General features: G+C 44.5%; 1 protein-coding gene across 1 annotated transcript in view; it reads left to right on the plus strand.

Annotated features, from left to right (window-relative positions):
* Positions 1-17888, plus strand: part of LOC142208890 (NXPE family member 4-like) — a 33612-nt gene extending 15724 nt beyond the window's left edge. The window contains exon 6 of the mRNA XM_075277727.1: positions 17525-17888. Coding sequence (XP_075133828.1) covers positions 17525-17888 — 364 coding nt within the window. The remainder of the gene's footprint in view (positions 1-17524) is intronic.
* Positions 17889-20719: the final 2831 nt, after the last annotated feature.

The raw sequence follows: 20719 nt of genomic DNA on the forward strand, positions 1-20719 counted from the left end.
GAATGGTACAAAGATTAGTAGGCCCGAGAACCAGGAACGGGTCTTGCAATGGCTGTCGGATAACGCTTAAAGCACATTGTCCACCAGCCAGTCAGCCTCTACCTCCTCTTACCCAACAGTCTTGTCCTCCTTCCACCCAAAATTCCCAATCTTCTCAGAACAATAACCCCAACTGTCCCTGCTCCCCAGAGCTGTTCTCCCTTCCTTTGACTGTACCGCAACCTGCCCCTCCATTTCGCGATTCCACGGACCTAACAGACGAGTATCTGTGTCCAGATGCTCAAACACTAGAGTCTCCTCCATTCCATCTCCGGTCGATTTGGTGGCGGATGACCAGCAACCCACCCTCATCGACGACGATGAGACGCAGTTGCTGTCAGGGCAGCCAGTTGACATGCGCATTGTGCAGGAGGAGGAGGCGAGACAGGAGTTGGAAGAGGAGGTGGTGGACGACGAGGACACCGACCCCACCTGGACAAGGCAGATGTCAAGCTGGGAAAGTAGTGTGGATGTTGAGGCAGGTGCAGCACCAAAAAGGGTAGCTAGAGGCAGAGACATGTCCAGAGGCAGAGGTCAGCTGCTTTGCCGAAGCCAGGCCAGACCCGGAATGTCCGAAGATGTTCCCTTTTGTACCCAGCCCAGAAAAACTCCCCCATCGAGGGCACGTTTCTTGAAGGTGTAGAGTTTTTTCAAGGAATGCGCCGAGGACAGATATAGTGTCGTCTACACAATTTGCCTCTCGAAATCGAGTAGGGGCCCTGAGAAGAGCAACCTGTCCACCACTTCAATGCACCGTCATTTGGAATCCAAGCAATGGAATCAGTGGCAGGCAGCAACGGCAGGACAAACGTCGCCCACCGTTCATGCCACTGCCTCTGCTCACAGTGCTGGCGATGCACTCCAGAGGACGAGCCAGGACATCACTTCATCTGCCTCCGCCACTTTGTTGACTTCTCCCTCATCCTCCCCTGTTTCTGTCTTATCTCCTTCTCCTGCACCATCAAAGGCACCATCAGGCGCTTCTTTACAACAACCCACCATCTCTCAGACATTGGAGCGCCGGCAGAAATACACCGCTAACCACCCACCCACGCAAGCCTAGAACGCCAACATCGCTAAACTGCTGGCCCAGGAGAGGTTGGCGTTCCGGCTTGTTGAAACTCCCGCCTTCCCGGACCTGATGGCAACTGTGGCACCTCACTATGCCGTCCCTAGCCGTCTCAACTTCTCCCGGTGTGGCGTCCCCGCCTTGCACCAGCACGTGTCACTCAACATCAGGTGGGCCCTTAGTTCCGCGCTTTGCTGCAAGGTCCACTTGACCACCGACACTTGGACAAGCGCCTGTGGTCAGGGATGCTGCAGTGCTTATCTTTAATGACAGGCAGGGTGAATGTGGTGGAGTCTGTTCCCCGGGTGCAAACTGGGGTGGCCTATCTCCTCTCCCAGGCCAAAATTCATGGCAGGAGTAGACTGAAACCCTACGACGCTGCAACCTCCACCACAGCTACTAGCGGCAAACGCTAAAACACTGGTGTGGGGAGACGTCAGCAGGCGGTGCTGAAGCTCATCAGCTTGGGGGACAGACAGCACAGTGCCTCCGAGGTCAGGGATGCCATCCTGGCTGAGATGGCATTTTTTTTTCCCTGCTACACCTGGGGCCTGGCATTTTTACGCCTGTGATAATGGCTGGAACCTGGTAGCGGCTCTGGAGCTTGCCAGCCTCCAACACGTTCCATGTTTGGCCCACGTCTAACCTAGTGGTGCAAAGTTTTTTAAAAACATACCCAAATGTACCGAAGCTACTGTTGAAAATGCGGCGCTTGTGCGCCCACTTTTGCAAGTGCACAGGAGTCGCTGCTAGCCTAAAAACACTCTAGCAAGGCCTACATCTGTCCAAACACAGGCTGTTGTCCGTCATTCACACACGCTGAAACCCTACAATACCATATCTTGAGCAGGGTGTGTGAGCTGCACAGACCTTTGATGGAGTTCCATCTACAAAACCCAAGGGTTCCTCAAAGTCAGCAACCAAAGTTTCTGCACCATGAGTTTCCAGGGGTGGCAGAGTTATGGCTAGGGGAAGAGGCATGGATAGGGATGATGTCTAGGGGCAAAAGCAGTGTGGATGTGGAGGCAAGCTAAGCAGGAAAAACTGGGGGTACAAGCTAAGGCATGGACTGGGGTGATGTCTAGGGGCAAAAGCAGTGTGGATGTGGAGGCAAGCTAAGCAGGAAAAACTGGGGATACAAGCTAAGGCATGGACTGGGGTGATGTCTAGGGACAAAAGCAGTGTGGATGTGGAGGCAAGCTAAGCAGGAAAAACTGGGGGTACAAGCTAAGGCATGGACTGGGGTGATGTCTAGGGGCAAAAGCAGTGTGGATGTGGAGGCAAGCTAAGCAGGAAAAACTGGGGGTACAAGCTAAGGCATGGACTGGGGTGATGTCTAGGGGCAAAAGCAGTGTGGATGTGGAGGCAAGCTAAGCAGGAAAAACTGGGGGTACAAGCTAAGGCATGGACTGAGGTGATGTCTAGGGGCAAAAGCAGTGTGGATGTGGAGGCAAGCAAAGCAGGGAAAATGGTGGCTAGAGGCAAAGGGATGTCCATAGGCAGCAAGGGCAAAGATGCAAAACTCTCCCGTTTCAAGAATTTTCCTGACTTGTTTCCCCACAAAACATTCCTGGGAGGAGGGCTGAAACACCACCCTCCTCCTCCTCCACTGTTAGATTTACCCCAGCTACGAGCTGAAAACGCTGCAACACTGGTGTGGGGAGACGTCAGCAGGCTGGGCTGAAGCTCATCAGCTTGGGAGACGGACAGCACACTGCCTCTGAGGTCAGGGATGCCATCCTGGATGAGATGGCAATTTGTTTATCCCCGCTGCCCCTGGGGCCAGGTTTTTTAGCTTGTTGGAGGGCTCTGGAGCTTGCCAGCCTCCAACACGTTCCATGCCTGGCCCACATGTTCAATGTAGTGGTGCAATGATTTTTAAAAACATACCCCAAATTAGCTGAGCTAAGGGTGAAAGTGCGGCACTTGGACACCCACTTTCCCAAGTCTACAGTACCTGGAGCTAGCCGCAATACACTCCAGCAAGGCCTACATCTGCCTGAAGCACCTACTGTTGTGCGAGGTCACCACACGCTCTAACCCTAGATACCGTATGTTCAGCAGGGTGTGTGAGCAGCAGAGACCTTTGATGGAGTACCAGCTACAAAACCCAAGGGTTCCTCAGAGTCAGCTCCCTCACTTTCTGCACCATGAGTTTCCATGGGTGGCAGACTTATGGCTAGAGGCACAGGCATGGATAGGGGTGATGTGTAGGGGCAAAAGCAGTGTGGATGTGGAGGCAAGCTAAGCAGCAAAAACTGGGGGTACAAGCAGCCGGTGACATCATCACTGACAAGCACAGCTGTCTGTCAGCTGACAGGCTGACTTTCACCAAAATGAACAGACAATGGATAGACTCATCATATACATGTCAGTTACATGACAAATTTAGTGCAATTTGCAAGTCCAAGATGGTTTGGAGATCTGCGGAGAGGAATCTCACCACCTCTTGCGGGTGCCATCATTTGGAAGGCAAGCCCTGGGCTCAGTGGGTGAGAGCAAGCGCAGGATAATCGTCGTTTGGCCTGGCGGCCACTGCCTCTTCCACTGTTGACAGGGCTGGCGCTGCAGTCCAGACCAGGAGCCAGGACACCTCCACATCTGCCTCTGACACTTTGGGGAGTTCACCCTTATCCTCACCTTTTCCTGCCATTTCTCCTTTTGCCCGCGCCATCATGCGCCTCTTCCCAGCAACTCCCCATCTCCCAAGCCTTTCATTTCATGCTAAAGTACAGCGCAACCCACCCACATGCCCAAGGCTTCAACGGCCTCATCTCAAGAAATCTGGCCCAGGAGATGTTGGAATCCCGGCTGGGGGACACTCTGCCCTTTTTGGGCAGAGTGTCTACTGCGCCACCGCACTGTGCCGTCCACACCAGCACTTTCCCCCAAACATGAGGCGGTCCCTAAATTCAGCGCTTAGCCCTAAAGTTCCATGTGACCAGTTACGAATGGACAAGTGCATGCGGACAGGGACGCTACCTTTCAATTTGGGCACAGTGGTTGAATGTAGTTGAGGCGTGGACCGGGTCGCAAAATGTGGTGGCCTGACTTGTCTCCCCACACAACATTCCTGGGAGGAGGGCTGAAACACCACCCTCCTCCGCTGTTAAATTGACCCCAGCTACGAGCTGGAAACGCTGCAACACTGGTGTGGGGAGACGTCAGCGGGCCGTGCTGAAGCTCATCAGCTTGGGGGCCAGACAGCACACTGCCTACAAAGTGAGTCATGCCATCCTCGATGAGACGGCAATGTGGTTTTTGCCACTGCACCTGGGCCCAGGCATGTTGTCATGTGTGATAATGGCCGTAACCTGGGATTGGCTCTGTAGCTTGGCAGCCTGCAACATATTCCATGCCTGGGCCACGTTTTTAACTCATTGCTGCTAATCTTTTGAAAAAGGTACCCCAATGTTCCTGAGCTACTGGTGAAAGTGTGGCGCTTGTGCGGATAGTTTTTAAAGTGTATAGTTGCCGCTGCTAGCCTCTATGCACTCCTACAACGCCTGTACCTGCTGGAACAACGGCTGTTGTGCGACGTCTCCACACTGCTGGCACTAAACATATCATGTGTTGAGCAGAGTGTGTGAGCAGCACAGACCTTTGATGTAGTTCCAACTCCAAAACCCTCGGGTTCGTCAAAGTCAACTCCCTCAGTTGCTCAACCATGAGTGGCCATGGGTGGCAGACTTATGTGAAATCCCATCCCATCCATTGCACTGGACACGAAACATTAGCATGCGCTCAGCACAACTTCGGATATGGCAGATGCGTTAAGCAGGGTGCAGGGTACAACACAGACCAGGCCCGAGCACCAGGAACAGGTGTTAGAAATACTGCAGCATCTGCCATTTCCTTCCAATTTTGGGGTTTTGGACCCGCCACCGACTTGTCTGGACCTAAGTGGGGATCATGAGACACAGTTGCCATCAAGGCAAGCTGTGGTCATGTGCGGTTTGCAGTAAGGGGGCAGTGCGCAATTGGAAGAGGAGTTGGTGGATGACGAGGCCACCGACCCCACATGGACAGGGGTGATGTCTAGGGGCTAAAGCAGTGTAGATGTAGAGGGAAGCTAAATCAACAAAAAACCTGGGTAGAAGCAAAGGCATAAACTGGGGTGATGTTTAGGGGTGAAAGCAGAGTAGATGTGGAGGGAAGCTAAGCAGCAAAAACAGTGGGTAGAAGCAAAGGCATGCAAAACTCTACCCTGTTGGAAGACTTATTCCTAGGTCTGGAACACGTTAATGGCCCCCCTGGACAAATTACTGCCACTCAGGGGCCTAGTGTCACCAGGAGGGACAAGTATAGGCGCATGTTGTGGGAATACCTGGCCGACACCAGCTCTGTCCTCTCCGATCCCTCTGTGCTCTACAGCCTAAACTTATTTTCTCATCTTTTTTTCTGAACTGCACATCTCTTGCCTGCTTCCTTTGGGATCTTAGAAATGGTGGTCCACTTCCACAGATGGTAACTTCAATAGACAGTGTAACGGGAGTAGCTGAGGGATCGCTGTCTTAACCACTTTTTGGCACAAAATTAACTTCCAAAGCCAAATATGGTGCAAGTATATGATGCAAGGACACCTACACACCTATCTCTGACACATTGGGGAGTTCACCCTCATGCGCCCTTTTGGCCTGCACCATCATGCGCCTCTTCCCAGCCACTCCACATTTCCCAAGCTTTTCATTGCAGGCAGAAGTACAATACAACCCACCCCCATGCCCAAGCCTGTAACAGCCTCATCGATAAACTGCTGGCCCTGGAGATGTTGGTGTTTGTTTATGCTTCTGGAGACCCAGGCCTTCCGTCAGCAGATGGCAGCTGGGGCACCTCCCTATGCTGGGCCTAGCCGTTACTACTTCTCTTGGTGTGCTGTCTCTGCCTTGCGCCTGCATGTGTCCCATAACATCAGTCGGGCCCAGAGCTCTGCGCTTTGCTGCAAGGTCCACTTGACCACCGACACATGGACAAGCGCCTGTGGTCAGGGATGCTGCAGTGCTTATCTTTAATGACAGGCAGGGTGAATGTGGTGGAGTCTGTTCCCCGGGTGCAAACTGGGGTGGCCTATCTCCTCTCCCAGGCCAAAATTCATGGCAGGAGTAGACTGAAACCCTACGAAGCTGCAACCTCCACCCCAGCTACTAGCGGAAAACACTGTAACACTGGCATGGGGAGATGTCAGTAGGCCGTGCTGAAACTGATCAGCTTGGGGGACAGACAGCACAGTGCCTCCGAGGTCAGGGATGCCATCCTGGCTGAGATGGCATTTTTTTTTCCCTGCTACACCTGGGGCCTGGCATTTTTGCGCCTGTGATAATGGCTGGAACCTGGTAGCAGATCTGGAGCTTGCCAGACTCAAACACGGTCCACGCATGGCCCACGTTTTCCAACTTGTTGGTGCCATGTTTCTTTGAAACCTACACCATTGTGCCTGATATACAGGTCAAAGTGGGGCCATTTTCGTAAGTGAGAACTAGCCTCTGCTAGGCAGAAAACATTCAGAGCACACTCCTCTCATCTTCGCACCGTTGGCTGGCGGAGGAAGACGAGGGGGTTGGAGTGGCATCTGATGTCCCTATCCCACACGAGGCTAGAGGGTGCACTTCAGTGCATCCCATTGCTTCACCACAAATGGTGTGAAGGGGAGTGGAAAATGGAGGAAATGGAGAGTGACCCTTACAGTTGGGGCCAGCAAAGGCATGCCAAGTAACACACTGGCACACATGGCTGACTTCATCTTGGGTTGCTTTTCAACACATATTTCACATCATGAAGAACAAATAATACTGGATTTTTTCAAGCCTCGAACCCCGGTCTAGGTCTAATGTCTGTTCCTTTCTTATATTAGGGGAGAGGGAAAAAAAATTACTTCAGTGATACGTTTAGCGTACATAGACTGACTATTAATGTGTATCCCACTTAGTGTTGTTAGGGTTACACACTGTCACAACCTGGCTAAAGCTTCTATAGCTGTTAATAAAGTCAACATAACTTTACGGTATCCAAAAAGACAGCTGGTACCGACAGAGAGCAAGACAAATGTCACCCAAAGCTGTGAGCTCTGAACACCCACAGTGACTTTGGCGTCATCATCATTATAAGGGAGCGGGTGGTAATAAATAACTTGGCAGTGCCTAAAACCCAAAAAGCTTATACAACTATATTTACATTAAGATACACAAATGAAACTTTTCAGTAGCATGTCATGAGACAAGCTGATAAGCTCTTCCTTTGTGCAGTGCTATTTGAAAGTTAAACGCTGCCTTTATTTTAATTCTGGAGAAGGTGCAGACATTAGATTTAGAACATGTTGTCTTCATTGTCCAAATCCTCTATATAGGTAACGTGTTTTTCGGGCCGAGCTGTCTGGGAACGAGCTGGTGCAGCACTGACAACCTGGGTGAATATGGCAAGAGCCTGAGATGTAGGGTGAATGAATCCCCAAATTATTTGTGGAATTCCCAGTGAGACAATGGCACTGTATACCAGTATTAAAAATTGTGGGTGCACATAACCCCCATATATTCTTTGAATTCCCAGTCAGACAATGGCACTGTATACCAGTATTAAAAATTGTGGGTGCACATAACCCCCATATATTCTTTGAATTCCCAGTGAGACAAAGGAACTGTATAGCAGTATTAAAAATTGTGGGTGCACGTAACCCCCATATATTCTTTGAATTCCCAGTCAGACAATGGCACTGTATACCAGTAGTAAAAATTGTGGGTGCACATAACCCCAATATATTCTTTGAATTCCCAGTCAGACAATGGCACTGTATACCAGTAGTAAAAATTGTGGGTGCACATAACCCCCATATATTCTTTGAATTCCCAGTGAGACAAAGGAACTGTATAGCAGTATTAAAAATTGTGGGTGCACGTAACCCCCATATATTCTTTGAATTCCCAGTCAGACAATGGCACTGTATACCAGTAGTAAAAATTGTGGGTGCACATAACCCCCATATATTCTTTGAATTCCCAGTCAGACAATGGCACTATATACCAGTAGTAAAAATTGTGGGTGCACATAACCCCAATATATTCTTTGAATTCCCAGTCAGACAATGGCACTGTATACCAGTAGTAAAAATTGTGGGTGCACATAACCCCCATATATTCTTTGAATTCCCAGTGAGACAAAGGAACTGTATAGCAGTATTAAAAATTGTGGGTGCACGTAACCCCCATATATTCTTTGAATTCCCAGTCAGACAATGGCACTGTATACCAGTATTAAAAATTGTGGGTGCACATAACCCCCATATATTCTTTGAATTCCCAGTCAGACAATGGCACTATATACCAGTAGTAAAAATTGTGGGTGCACATAACCCCAATATATTCTTTGAATTCCCAGTCAGACAATGGCACTGTATACCAGTATTAAAAATTGTGGGTGCACATAACCCCCATATATTCTTTGAATTCCCAGTCAGACAATGGCACTATATACCAGTAGTAAAAATTGTGGGTGCACATAACCCCAATATATTCTTTGAATTCCCAGTCAGACAATGGCACTGTATACCAGTATTAAAAATTGTGGGTGCACATAACCCCCATATATTCTTTGAATTCCCAGTCAGACAATGGCACTGTATACCAGTATTAAAAATTGTGGGTGCACATAACCCCCATATATTCTTTGAATTCCCAGTCAGACAATGGCACTGTATACCAGTATTAAAAATTGTGGGTGCACATAACCCCCATATATTCTTTGAATTCCCAGTGAGACAAAGGAACTGTATAGCAGTATTAAAAATTGTGGGTGCACGTAACCCCCATATATTCTTTGAATTCCCAGTCAGACAATGGCACTGTATACCAGTATTAAAAATTGTGGGTGCACATAACCCCCATATATTCTTTGAATTCCCAGTGAGACAATGGAACTGTATAGCAGTAGCAAAAATTGTGGGTGCACGTAACCCCCATATATTCTTTGAATTCCCAGTCAGACAATGGCACTATATACCAGTATTAAAAATTGTGGGTGCACATAACCCCAATATATTCTTTGAATTCCCAGTCAGACAATGGCACTGTATACCAGTATTAAAAATTGTGGGTGCACATAACCCCAATATATTCTTTGAATTCCCAGTCAGACAATGGCACTGTATACCAGTATTAAAAATTGTGGGTGCACATAACCCCCATATATTCTTTGAATTCCCAGTGAGACAAAGGAACTGTATAGCAGTATTAAAAATTGTGGGTGCACGTAACCCCCATATATTCTTTGAATTCCCAGTCAGACAATGGCACTGTATACCAGTAGTAAAAATTGTGGGTGCACATAACCCCAATATATTCTTTGAATTCCCAGTCAGACAATGGCACTGTATACCAGTAGTAAAAATTGTGGGTGCACATAACCCCCATATATTCTTTGAATTCCCAGTGAGACAAAGGAACTGTATAGCAGTATTAAAAATTGTGGGTGCACGTAACCCCCATATATTCTTTGAATTCCCAGTCAGACAATGGCACTGTATACCAGTAGTAAAAATTGTGGGTGCACATAACCCCAATATATTCTTTGAATTCCCAGTCAGACAATGGCACTGTATACCAGTATTAAAAATTGTGGGTGCACATAACCCCCATATATTCTTTGAATTCCCAGTCAGACAATGGCACTATATACCAGTAGTAAAAATTGTGGGTGCACATAACCCCAATATATTCTTTGAATTCCCAGTCAGACAATGGCACTGTATACCAGTATTAAAAATTGTGGGTGCACATAACCCCCATATATTCTTTGAATTCCCAGTGAGACAAAGGAACTGTATAGCAGTATTAAAAATTGTGGGTGCACGTAACCCCCATATATTCTTTGAATTCCCAGTCAGACAATGGCACTGTATACCAGTAGTAAAAATTGTGGGTGCACATAACCCCCATATATTCTTTGAATTCCCAGTCAGACAATGGCACTGTATACCAGTATTAAAAATTGTGGGTGCACATAACCCCCATATATTCTTTGAATTCCCAGTGAGACAAAGGAACTGTATAGCAGTATTAAAAATTGTGGGTGCACGTAACCCCCATATATTCTTTGAATTCCCAGTCAGACAATGGCACTGTATACCAGTATTAAAAATTGTGGGTGCACATAACCCCCATATATTCTTTGAATTCCCAGTCAGACAATGGCACTATATACCAGTAGTAAAAATTGTGGGTGCACATAACCCCAATATATTCTTTGAATTCCCAGTCAGACAATGGCACTGTATACCAGTAGTAAAAATTGTGGGTGCACATAACCCCCATATATTCTTTGAATTCCCAGTGAGACAAAGGAACTGTATAGCAGTATTAAAAATTGTGGGTGCACGTAACCCCCATATATTCTTTGAATTCCCAGTCAGACAATGGCACTGTATACCAGTAGTAAAAATTGTGGGTGCACATAACCCCCATATATTCTTTGAATTCCCAGTCAGACAATGGCACTATATACCAGTAGTAAAAATTGTGGGTGCACATAACCCCAATATATTCTTTGAATTCCCAGTCAGACAATGGCACTGTATACCAGTAGTAAAAATTGTGGGTGCACATAACCCCCATATATTCTTTGAATTCCCAGTGAGACAAAGGAACTGTATACCAGTATTAAAAATTGTGGGTGCACATAACCCCCATATATTCTTTGAATTCCCAGTCAGACAATGGCACTATATACCAGTAGTAAAAATTGTGGGTGCACATAACCCCAATATATTCTTTGAATTCCCAGTCAGACAATGGCACTGTATACCAGTAGTAAAAATTGTGGGTGCACATAACCCCCATATATTCTTTGAATTCCCAGTCAGACAATGGCACTATATACCAGTAGTAAAAATTGTGGGTGCACATAACCCCAATATATTCTTTGAATTCCCAGTCAGACAATGGCACTATATACCAGTAGTAAAAATTGTGGGTGCACATAACCCCAATATATTCTTTGAATTCCCAGTCAGACAATGGCACTGTATACCAGTATTAAAAATTGTGGGTGCACATAACCCCCATATATTCTTTGAATTCCCAGTCAGACAATGGCACTGTATACCAGTATTAAAAATTGTGGGTGCACATAACCCCCATATATTCTTTGAATTCCCAGTGAGACAAAGGAACTGTATAGCAGTATTAAAAATTGTGGGTGCACGTAACCCCCATATATTCTTTGAATTCCCAGTCAGACAATGGCACTGTATACCAGTATTAAAAATTGTGGGTGCACATAACCCCCATATATTCTTTGAATTCCCAGTCAGACAATGGCACTGTATACCAGTAGTAAAAATTGTGGGTGCACATAACCCCCATATATTCTTTGAATTCCCAGTGAGACAAAGGAACTGTATAGCAGTATTAAAAATTGTGGGTGCACGTAACCCCCATATATTCTTTGAATTCCCAGTCAGACAATGGCACTGTATACCAGTATTAAAAATTGTGGGTGCACATAACCCCCATATATTCTTTGAATTCCCAGTCAGACAATGGCACTATATACCAGTAGTAAAAATTGTGGGTGCACATAACCCCAATATATTCTTTGAATTCCCAGTCAGACAATGGCACTGTATACCAGTATTAAAAATTGTGGGTGCACATAACCCCCATATATTCTTTGAATTCCCAGTCAGACAATGGCACTATATACCAGTAGTAAAAATTGTGGGTGCACATAACCCCAATATATTCTTTGAATTCCCAGTCAGACAATGGCACTGTATACCAGTATTAAAAATTGTGGGTGCACATAACCCCCATATATTCTTTGAATTCCCAGTCAGACAATGGCACTATATACCAGTAGTAAAAATTGTGGGTGCACATAACCCCAATATATTCTTTGAATTCCCAGTCAGACAATGGCACTGTATACCAGTATTAAAAATTGTGGGTGCACATAACCCCCATATATTCTTTGAATTCCCAGTCAGACAATGGCACTGTATACCAGTATTAAAAATTGTGGGTGCACATAACCCCCATATATTCTTTGAATTCCCAGTCAGACAATGGCACTGTATACCAGTATTAAAAATTGTGGGTGCACATAACCCCCATATATTCTTTGAATTCCCAGTGAGACAAAGGAACTGTATAGCAGTATTAAAAATTGTGGGTGCACGTAACCCCCATATATTCTTTGAATTCCCAGTCAGACAATGGCACTGTATACCAGTATTAAAAATTGTGGGTGCACATAACCCCCATATATTCTTTGAATTCCCAGTCAGACAATGGCACTGTATACCAGTAGTAAAAATTGTGGGTGCACATAACCCCCATATATTCTTTGAATTCCCAGTGAGACAAAGGAACTGTATAGCAGTATTAAAAATTGTGGGTGCACGTAACCCCCATATATTCTTTGAATTCCCAGTCAGACAATGGCACTGTATACCAGTATTAAAAATTGTGGGTGCACATAACCCCCATATATTCTTTGAATTCCCAGTCAGACAATGGCACTATATACCAGTAGTAAAAATTGTGGGTGCACATAACCCCAATATATTCTTTGAATTCCCAGTCAGACAATGGCACTGTATACCAGTATTAAAAATTGTGGGTGCACATAACCCCCATATATTCTTTGAATTCCCAGTCAGACAATGGCACTATATACCAGTAGTAAAAATTGTGGGTGCACATAACCCCAATATATTCTTTGAATTCCCAGTCAGACAATGGCACTGTATACCAGTATTAAAAATTGTGGGTGCACATAACCCCCATATATTCTTTGAATTCCCAGTCAGACAATGGCACTATATACCAGTAGTAAAAATTGTGGGTGCACATAACCCCAATATATTCTTTGAATTCCCAGTCAGACAATGGCACTGTATACCAGTATTAAAAATTGTGGGTGCACATAACCCCCATATATTCTTTGAATTCCCAGTCAGACAATGGCACTGTATACCAGTATTAAAAATTGTGGGTGCACATAACCCCCATATATTCTTTGAATTCCCAGTCAGACAATGGCACTGTATACCAGTATTAAAAATTGTGGGTGCACATAACCCCCATATATTCTTTGAATTCCCAGTGAGACAAAGGAACTGTATAGCAGTATTAAAAATTGTGGGTGCACGTAACCCCCATATATTCTTTGAATTCCCAGTCAGACAATGGCACTGTATACCAGTATTAAAAATTGTGGGTGCACATAACCCCCATATATTCTTTGAATTCCCAGTGAGACAATGGAACTGTATAGCAGTAGCAAAAATTGTGGGTGCACGTAACCCCCATATATTCTTTGAATTCCCAGTCAGACAATGGCACTATATACCAGTATTAAAAATTGTGGGTGCACATAACCCCAATATATTCTTTGAATTCCCAGTCAGACAATGGCACTGTATACCAGTATTAAAAATTGTGGGTGCACATAACCCCCATATATTCTTTGAATTCCCAGTGAGACAAAGGAACTGTATAGCAGTATTAAAAATTGTGGGTGCACGTAACCCCCATATATTCTTTGAATTCCCAGTCAGACAATGGCACTGTATACCAGTAGTAAAAATTGTGGGTGCACATAACCCCAATATATTCTTTGAATTCCCAGTCAGACAATGGCACTGTATACCAGTAGTAAAAATTGTGGGTGCACATAACCCCCATATATTCTTTGAATTCCCAGTGAGACAAAGGAACTGTATAGCAGTATTAAAAATTGTGGGTGCACGTAACCCCCATATATTCTTTGAATTCCCAGTCAGACAATGGCACTGTATACCAGTAGTAAAAATTGTGGGTGCACATAACCCCAATATATTCTTTGAATTCCCAGTCAGACAATGGCACTGTATACCAGTATTAAAAATTGTGGGTGCACATAACCCCCATATATTCTTTGAATTCCCAGTCAGACAATGGCACTATATACCAGTAGTAAAAATTGTGGGTGCACATAACCCCAATATATTCTTTGAATTCCCAGTCAGACAATGGCACTGTATACCAGTATTAAAAATTGTGGGTGCACATAACCCCCATATATTCTTTGAATTCCCAGTGAGACAAAGGAACTGTATAGCAGTATTAAAAATTGTGGGTGCACGTAACCCCCATATATTCTTTGAATTCCCAGTCAGACAATGGCACTGTATACCAGTAGTAAAAATTGTGGGTGCACATAACCCCCATATATTCTTTGAATTCCCAGTCAGACAATGGCACTGTATACCAGTATTAAAAATTGTGGGTGCACATAACCCCCATATATTCTTTGAATTCCCAGTGAGACAAAGGAACTGTATAGCAGTATTAAAAATTGTGGGTGCACGTAACCCCCATATATTCTTTGAATTCCCAGTCAGACAATGGCACTGTATACCAGTAGTAAAAATTGTGGGTGCACATAACCCCCATATATTCTTTGAATTCCCAGTCAGACAATGGCACTATATACCAGTAGTAAAAATTGTGGGTGCACATAACCCCCATATATTCTTTGAATTCCCAGTGAGACAAAGGAACTGTATAGCAGTATTAAAAATTGTGGGTGCACGTAACCCCCATATATTCTTTGAATTCCCAGTCAGACAATGGCACTGTATACCAGTATTAAAAATTGTGGGTGCACATAACCCCCATATATTCTTTGAATTCCCAGTGAGACAAAGGAACTGTATAGCAGTATTAAAAATTGTGGGTGCACGTAACCCCCATATATTCTTTGAATTCCCAGTCAGACAATGGCACTGTATACCAGTAGTAAAAATTGTGGGTGCACATAACCCCCATATATTCTTTGAATTCCCAGTCAGACAATGGCACTGTATACCAGTATTAAAAATTGTGGGTGCACATAACCCCCATATATTCTTTGAATTCCCAGTGAGACAAAGGAACTGTATAGCAGTATTAAAAATTGTGGGTGCACGTAACCCCCATATATTCTTTGAATTCCCAGTCAGACAATGGCACTATATACCAGTAGTAAAAATTGTGGGTGCACATAACCCCAATATATTCTTTGAATTCCCAGTCAGACAATGGCACTATATACCAGTAGTAAAAATTGTGGGTGCACATAACCCCAATATATTCTTTGAATTCCCAGTCAGACAATGGCACTGTATACCAGTAGTAAAAATTGTGGGTGCACATAACCCCCATATATTCTTTGAATTCCCAGTCAGACAATGGCACTATATACCAGTAGTAAAAATTGTGGGTGCACATAACCCCAATATATTCTTTGAATTCCCAGTCAGACAATGGCACTGTATACCAGTATTAAAAATTGTGGGTGCACATAACCCCCATATATTCTTTGAATTCCCAGTCAGACAATGGCACTGTATACCAGTATTAAAAATTGTGGGTGCACATAACCCCCATATATTCTTTGAATTCCCAGTCAGACAATGGCACTGTATACCAGTATTAAAAATTGTGGGTGCACATAACCCCCATATATTCTTTGAATTCCCAGTGAGACAAAGGAACTGTATAGCAGTATTAAAAATTGTGGGTGCACGTAACCCCCATATATTCTTTGAATTCCCAGTCAGACAATGGCACTGTATACCAGTATTAAAAATTGTGGGTGCACATAACCCCCATATATTCTTTGAATTCCCAGTGAGACAAAGGAACTGTATAGCAGTATTAAAAATTGTGGGTGCACATAACCCCCATATATTCTTTGAATTCCCAGTCAGACAATGGCACTGTATACCAGTATTAAAAATTGTGGGTGCACATAACCCCCATATATTCTTTGAATTCCCAGTGAGACAATGGAACTGTATAGCAGTAGCAAAAATTGTGGGTGCACGTAACCCCCATATATTCTTTGAATTCCCAGTCAGACAATGGCACTATATACCAGTATTAAAAATTGTGGGTGCACATAACCCCCATATATTCTTTGAATTCCCAGTGAGACAATGGAACTGTATAGCAGTATTAAAAATTGTGGGTGCACGTAACCCCCATATATTCTTTGAATTCCCAGTCAGACAATGGCACTGTATACCAGTAGTAAAAATTGTGGGTGCACATAACCCCCATATATTCTTTGAATTCCCAGTGAGACAATGGCACTGTATACCAGTAGTAAAAATTGTGGGTGCACGTAACCCCCATATATTCTTTGAATTCCCAGTCAGACAATGGCACTATATACCAGTATTAAAAATTGTGGGTGCACATAACCCCCATATATTCTTTGAATTCCCAGTCAGACAATGGCACTGTATACCAGTAGTAAAAATTGTGGGTGCACATAACCCCCATATATTCTTTGAATTCCCAGTCAGACAATGGCACTGTATACCAGTATTAAAAATTGTGGGTGCACATAACCCCCATATATTCTTTGAATTCCCAGTGAGACAAAGGAACTGTATAGCAGTAGCAAAAATTGTGGGTGCACGTCACCCCAATATATTCTTTGAATTCCCAGTCAGACAATGGCACTATATACCAGTAGCAAAAAATGTGGGTGTATATAGCCCCAATTCTATTGCTAGGGGACTTCCAGGGTATTTCTGAGGTGAAGGTGGGGGGGCACACCGTTGGAACGGGGATTTGGGGTGTATATATGGGGTATACGGGAATACACTGTCAGTGTGTTCCATTCAGGATCCTGGGAAAGCTGGGTTGCGGCGATTGAGCCCGTCAGTGCCACGTTACACTGACAAGCTTCTCCCTGGAATTGAAGTTATATGTAAGCCCAATATATTCTTTGAATTCCCAGTGAGACAATGGCACTATATGGCAGTAGCAAAAATAGTGGGTGTATATAGCCCCAATCCTATTGCTAGGGGACTTGCAGGGTATTTCTGGGGTGAAGGTGGGGGGGCACACCGTTGGAACGGGTATCGGGGGTATATATCGGGTATACGGGAATACACTGACAGTGTATTCCATTCAGGATCCTGGGAAAGCTGGGTTGCGGCGATTGAGCCCGTCAGTGCCACGTTACACTGACAAGCTTCTCCCTGGAATTTAGCTCTTATAAGAGCTGTTGGTTGTCTTCTCCTTCCTATCCTAGCCTGTCCCTGCCTACCCAGAATCTAACCCCTAGCTAACTGGACGGAAACCTCCGTCCTCGGTGAATTGCAAGCTCAGAATGACGCGAAGCTGGGCGGCGCTGTTCTTTTAAATTAGAGGTCACATGTTTTCGGCAGCCAATGGGTTTTGCCTACTTTTTTCAACGTCACCGGTGTCGTAGTTCCTGTCCCACCTACCCTGTGCTGTTATTGGAGCAAAAAAGGCGCCAGGGAAGGTGGGAGGGGAATCGAGTAATGGCGCACTTTACCACGCGGTGTTCGATTCGATTCGAACATGCCGAACAGCCTAATATCCGATCGAACATGAGTTCGATAGAACACTGTTCGCTCATCTCTAGCAACCAGTATACAGTGGTTGCACTAAACATCGGAGTACATTTCAGACTGTTCCCCGCCCATCACTACATCCGAAGACTCCTCAATATTCGCCGTTCTATAGAACGTCTACTCCTCAGAAGCCCAAAGACAAAAGTCATCATAAAAACTGAGAATACGAGCGAGATGGGCAGTGAGTATGAAGGGATGAGTGACTTCCATGCATACGTTCACTACGCCATAATGGAAATCGTCTTCAAAGGTGTCAATGTTGGCTTTGTCAATGGTTGGGACATGACCACAGCGTTTAATACAAATCAACTACATCCGCCAGAACCCTATGTTAGAAATGAGATCAACATGCTGATGACATATATATGCACCTGAGCTTCAAAGCTTTATGTCCGTAAAGTTAGTTACCATTTCTCTTGGACATGACCTGTGTGACACAGGATGATCAGCTTTTCAAGACAACAGTGTTTCCACATATTGTATTGTTTTGCAAGTTGCAGTCTTTCAATGGGTTTGCCATCATTTCACAATGTGGAATTCATTTATTTCATAAGAAATTGGGATCCATAACAAGGCTAGGTTCACATATACATCAAAATCTCCGTAGAAAACTCTGCTGCAGAATCCGCTGAAAATTGTGTTCAAGAAATTATTCCATCTTCCATTTTGGGTGAAATATACATCAAGACCTAGAATAATGTTCAGATTTAAGGACTTGAGGAACTAGAGGATTCATGTACATTAATCTTTTCATGTGAACCTAGCCTAAGATTATGTTCACATCTGTGCTGGGGGCCCGCCCATTGGAAAACGGTCTAAAGAAAAAAACAACAAATTCATCAAGAGAAGGACACAAACGGTTACACAACACATACCATAATCCATCATTTTTGTCAGTTCAATTTGTGTTATTTCAGTTACTATTGTATGAGTTCAATTTGTATTAGTTCAGTTCCGGGTCATTACACACTAGCGTTCCGTCCCCCATTCTGCTTAAAATAGGCATACAGAAAAGTCCTGTAAGTCGGCAGAAACCTGGCGGACCCCATTATGGTTTGTGGGTCGGGTTTTCACAGATATTCTCTTTTTATACGCTAGTGTGAACCTAGCTCTCATTTTGTGTCAGTTCATATTGGTTTGTGCCAGTTCTGTTATTTTTGTGTCAATTTATGTCCATCTTCATTCTTCATTCTAATCATGCACAGAGAACAATGAATATGAAAAACATGGATTGCAGAATGGATTACTATATGTTGGTAATCCACCTTCCATAGACCTCAATGATCATATCATGCTCGTCATATATCCTTATTAGAGATGAGCGAACACTGTTCGGATCAGCCGATCTGAACAGCACGCTCCCATAGAAATGAATGGAAGCACCTGTGACACCGGCGCACCGCCGGCATAGTCAGCGTCACAGGTGCTTCCATTCATTTCTATGGGAGCGTGCTGTTCGGATTGGCTAATCCGAACAGTGTTCGCCTATCTCTAATCCTTATTTTTTGGAAGGACAAAAGTGCTGCAAGTCTAACTTTTGTCTCCGTTTCAAGGAGCGGATACACACCAGAAATACTCCAAATGCTTACCTACAGATGGTTTTAAAAACCTATTGAAAATGGGATTTTTTTAAACTAAGGCTGGGTTCACAACAGTGCTTGAATTCCGTTCAGGGTTTCCGTCCCTAAACCCTTTTCGGACAGAAACCCGGCAGACTCCATTATAGTCTATATTCCACGGGTAACCACTTTTTTAAGCGGATTAGGTTTCCAATCTGGGGGTCCCCAAGCGAACAGAACAGAAACCCATGCACAGGTGTGAACCTAATGTAACCCGTTCTAAGCAGTTTTTTATGATCTTTTAAAGGATCCCAGAAACTGAGAGGTGCGGAGACACCAACACTGATGTCACCCTAGCCTAAGATAAAAGTGGGCACATCTGTACTAGAGATGAGCGAGTACTGTTCGGATCAGCCGGAACAGCACGCTCCATAGAAATGAATGGATGCACCTGGTACTTCCGTTTTGACAGCGGCCGGCCGCTTAACCCCCCGCGTGCTGGCTACATCCATTCATTTCTATGCGAGCGTGCTGTTCGGATCGGCTGATCCGAACAGTACTCGCTCATCTCTAATCTGTACATATAGAAATAGCTTCTTGAGTTTACCAGGAATATACACCAGGATGAGGCCCCTCGTTGCCGAAACGCAACTTTTATTGTTGCAGATTTTGCTGTGTGTTTTTGAGCCAAACCTAGGAGCGGATTGAGCAGAAGGGAGAAGTATAAATATGCTTCCTATATATTCCACATTTCTATTGTAGTCATTCCCAGCTTTGGCTGAAAAAAATGCAACATAATCTTAAAAAAAAAAACACTGCATTTGCGCAAAGTAGGGCTTCAGCCTGAAAATGCAAGCAATGCTTCAAGCTTTGACCTTACATTGGAGGGATTATCCATCGAAAATTTTGGAATTTGCCAGGACTGTCAGAAATTTTTGGTAACAATAGCGGCAAATTCCAGCATTCATATAATCATCATAAAAATCATTCCTCATTCCTGTGGCCATTTTTTGTTTGAAGTAGCCATACAAGGCTTGTAGTTTATTGTACTGTATTTTGGGTAAATATACCTTAGCATCTCATTTCATATATACACATTAGAATTCCGCTGCGATTTCAATTTTTGAATGAATACACCGATCATCATAAATTATTATAGAATTTTATTGTACAGTTTGTGAGAAAACCAGATATGTCTTAAGATTCATCTTTATTAAAGTTAATGTATTGTTAAAAAAAAAGTGTGTGGAACCTCTCTCCCTCAATATGTCGCTAGTACTGCCCTTCCGTCTCTGCGCCCAGAGGATGTGGCTGTACTGGAAACTCCCTTTTCTGCAAGTGAGCTAGAATTGGGTATTGCCTCCCTCCCCGGGGACAAGAGTCCGGGCCCTGATGGTTATACGGCACGGTTTTTTAAGGTGCTTAAGGCTGATTTGGCGCAGCCGCTCTTGCGCGGGTTTAACTCTTCCACCTCCCGGGTCCCTTTCCCCCTTCTTTCCTCCAAGCTCATATTACTGTAATACCTAAAGAAGGCAGGGACCATTTGCTCTGTGCTAATTATAGGCCAATCTCGCTCCTGAATACTGACGCTAAGCTTTATGTCAAATTGATTGCCAATCGCCTGAGCCCGTTCATGGGAGAGCTTGT

The sequence above is a fragment of the Leptodactylus fuscus genome, chromosome 6, assembly GCF_031893055.1.
Source record: "Leptodactylus fuscus isolate aLepFus1 chromosome 6, aLepFus1.hap2, whole genome shotgun sequence".
Classification (NCBI taxonomy): Eukaryota; Metazoa; Chordata; class Amphibia; order Anura; family Leptodactylidae; genus Leptodactylus; species Leptodactylus fuscus.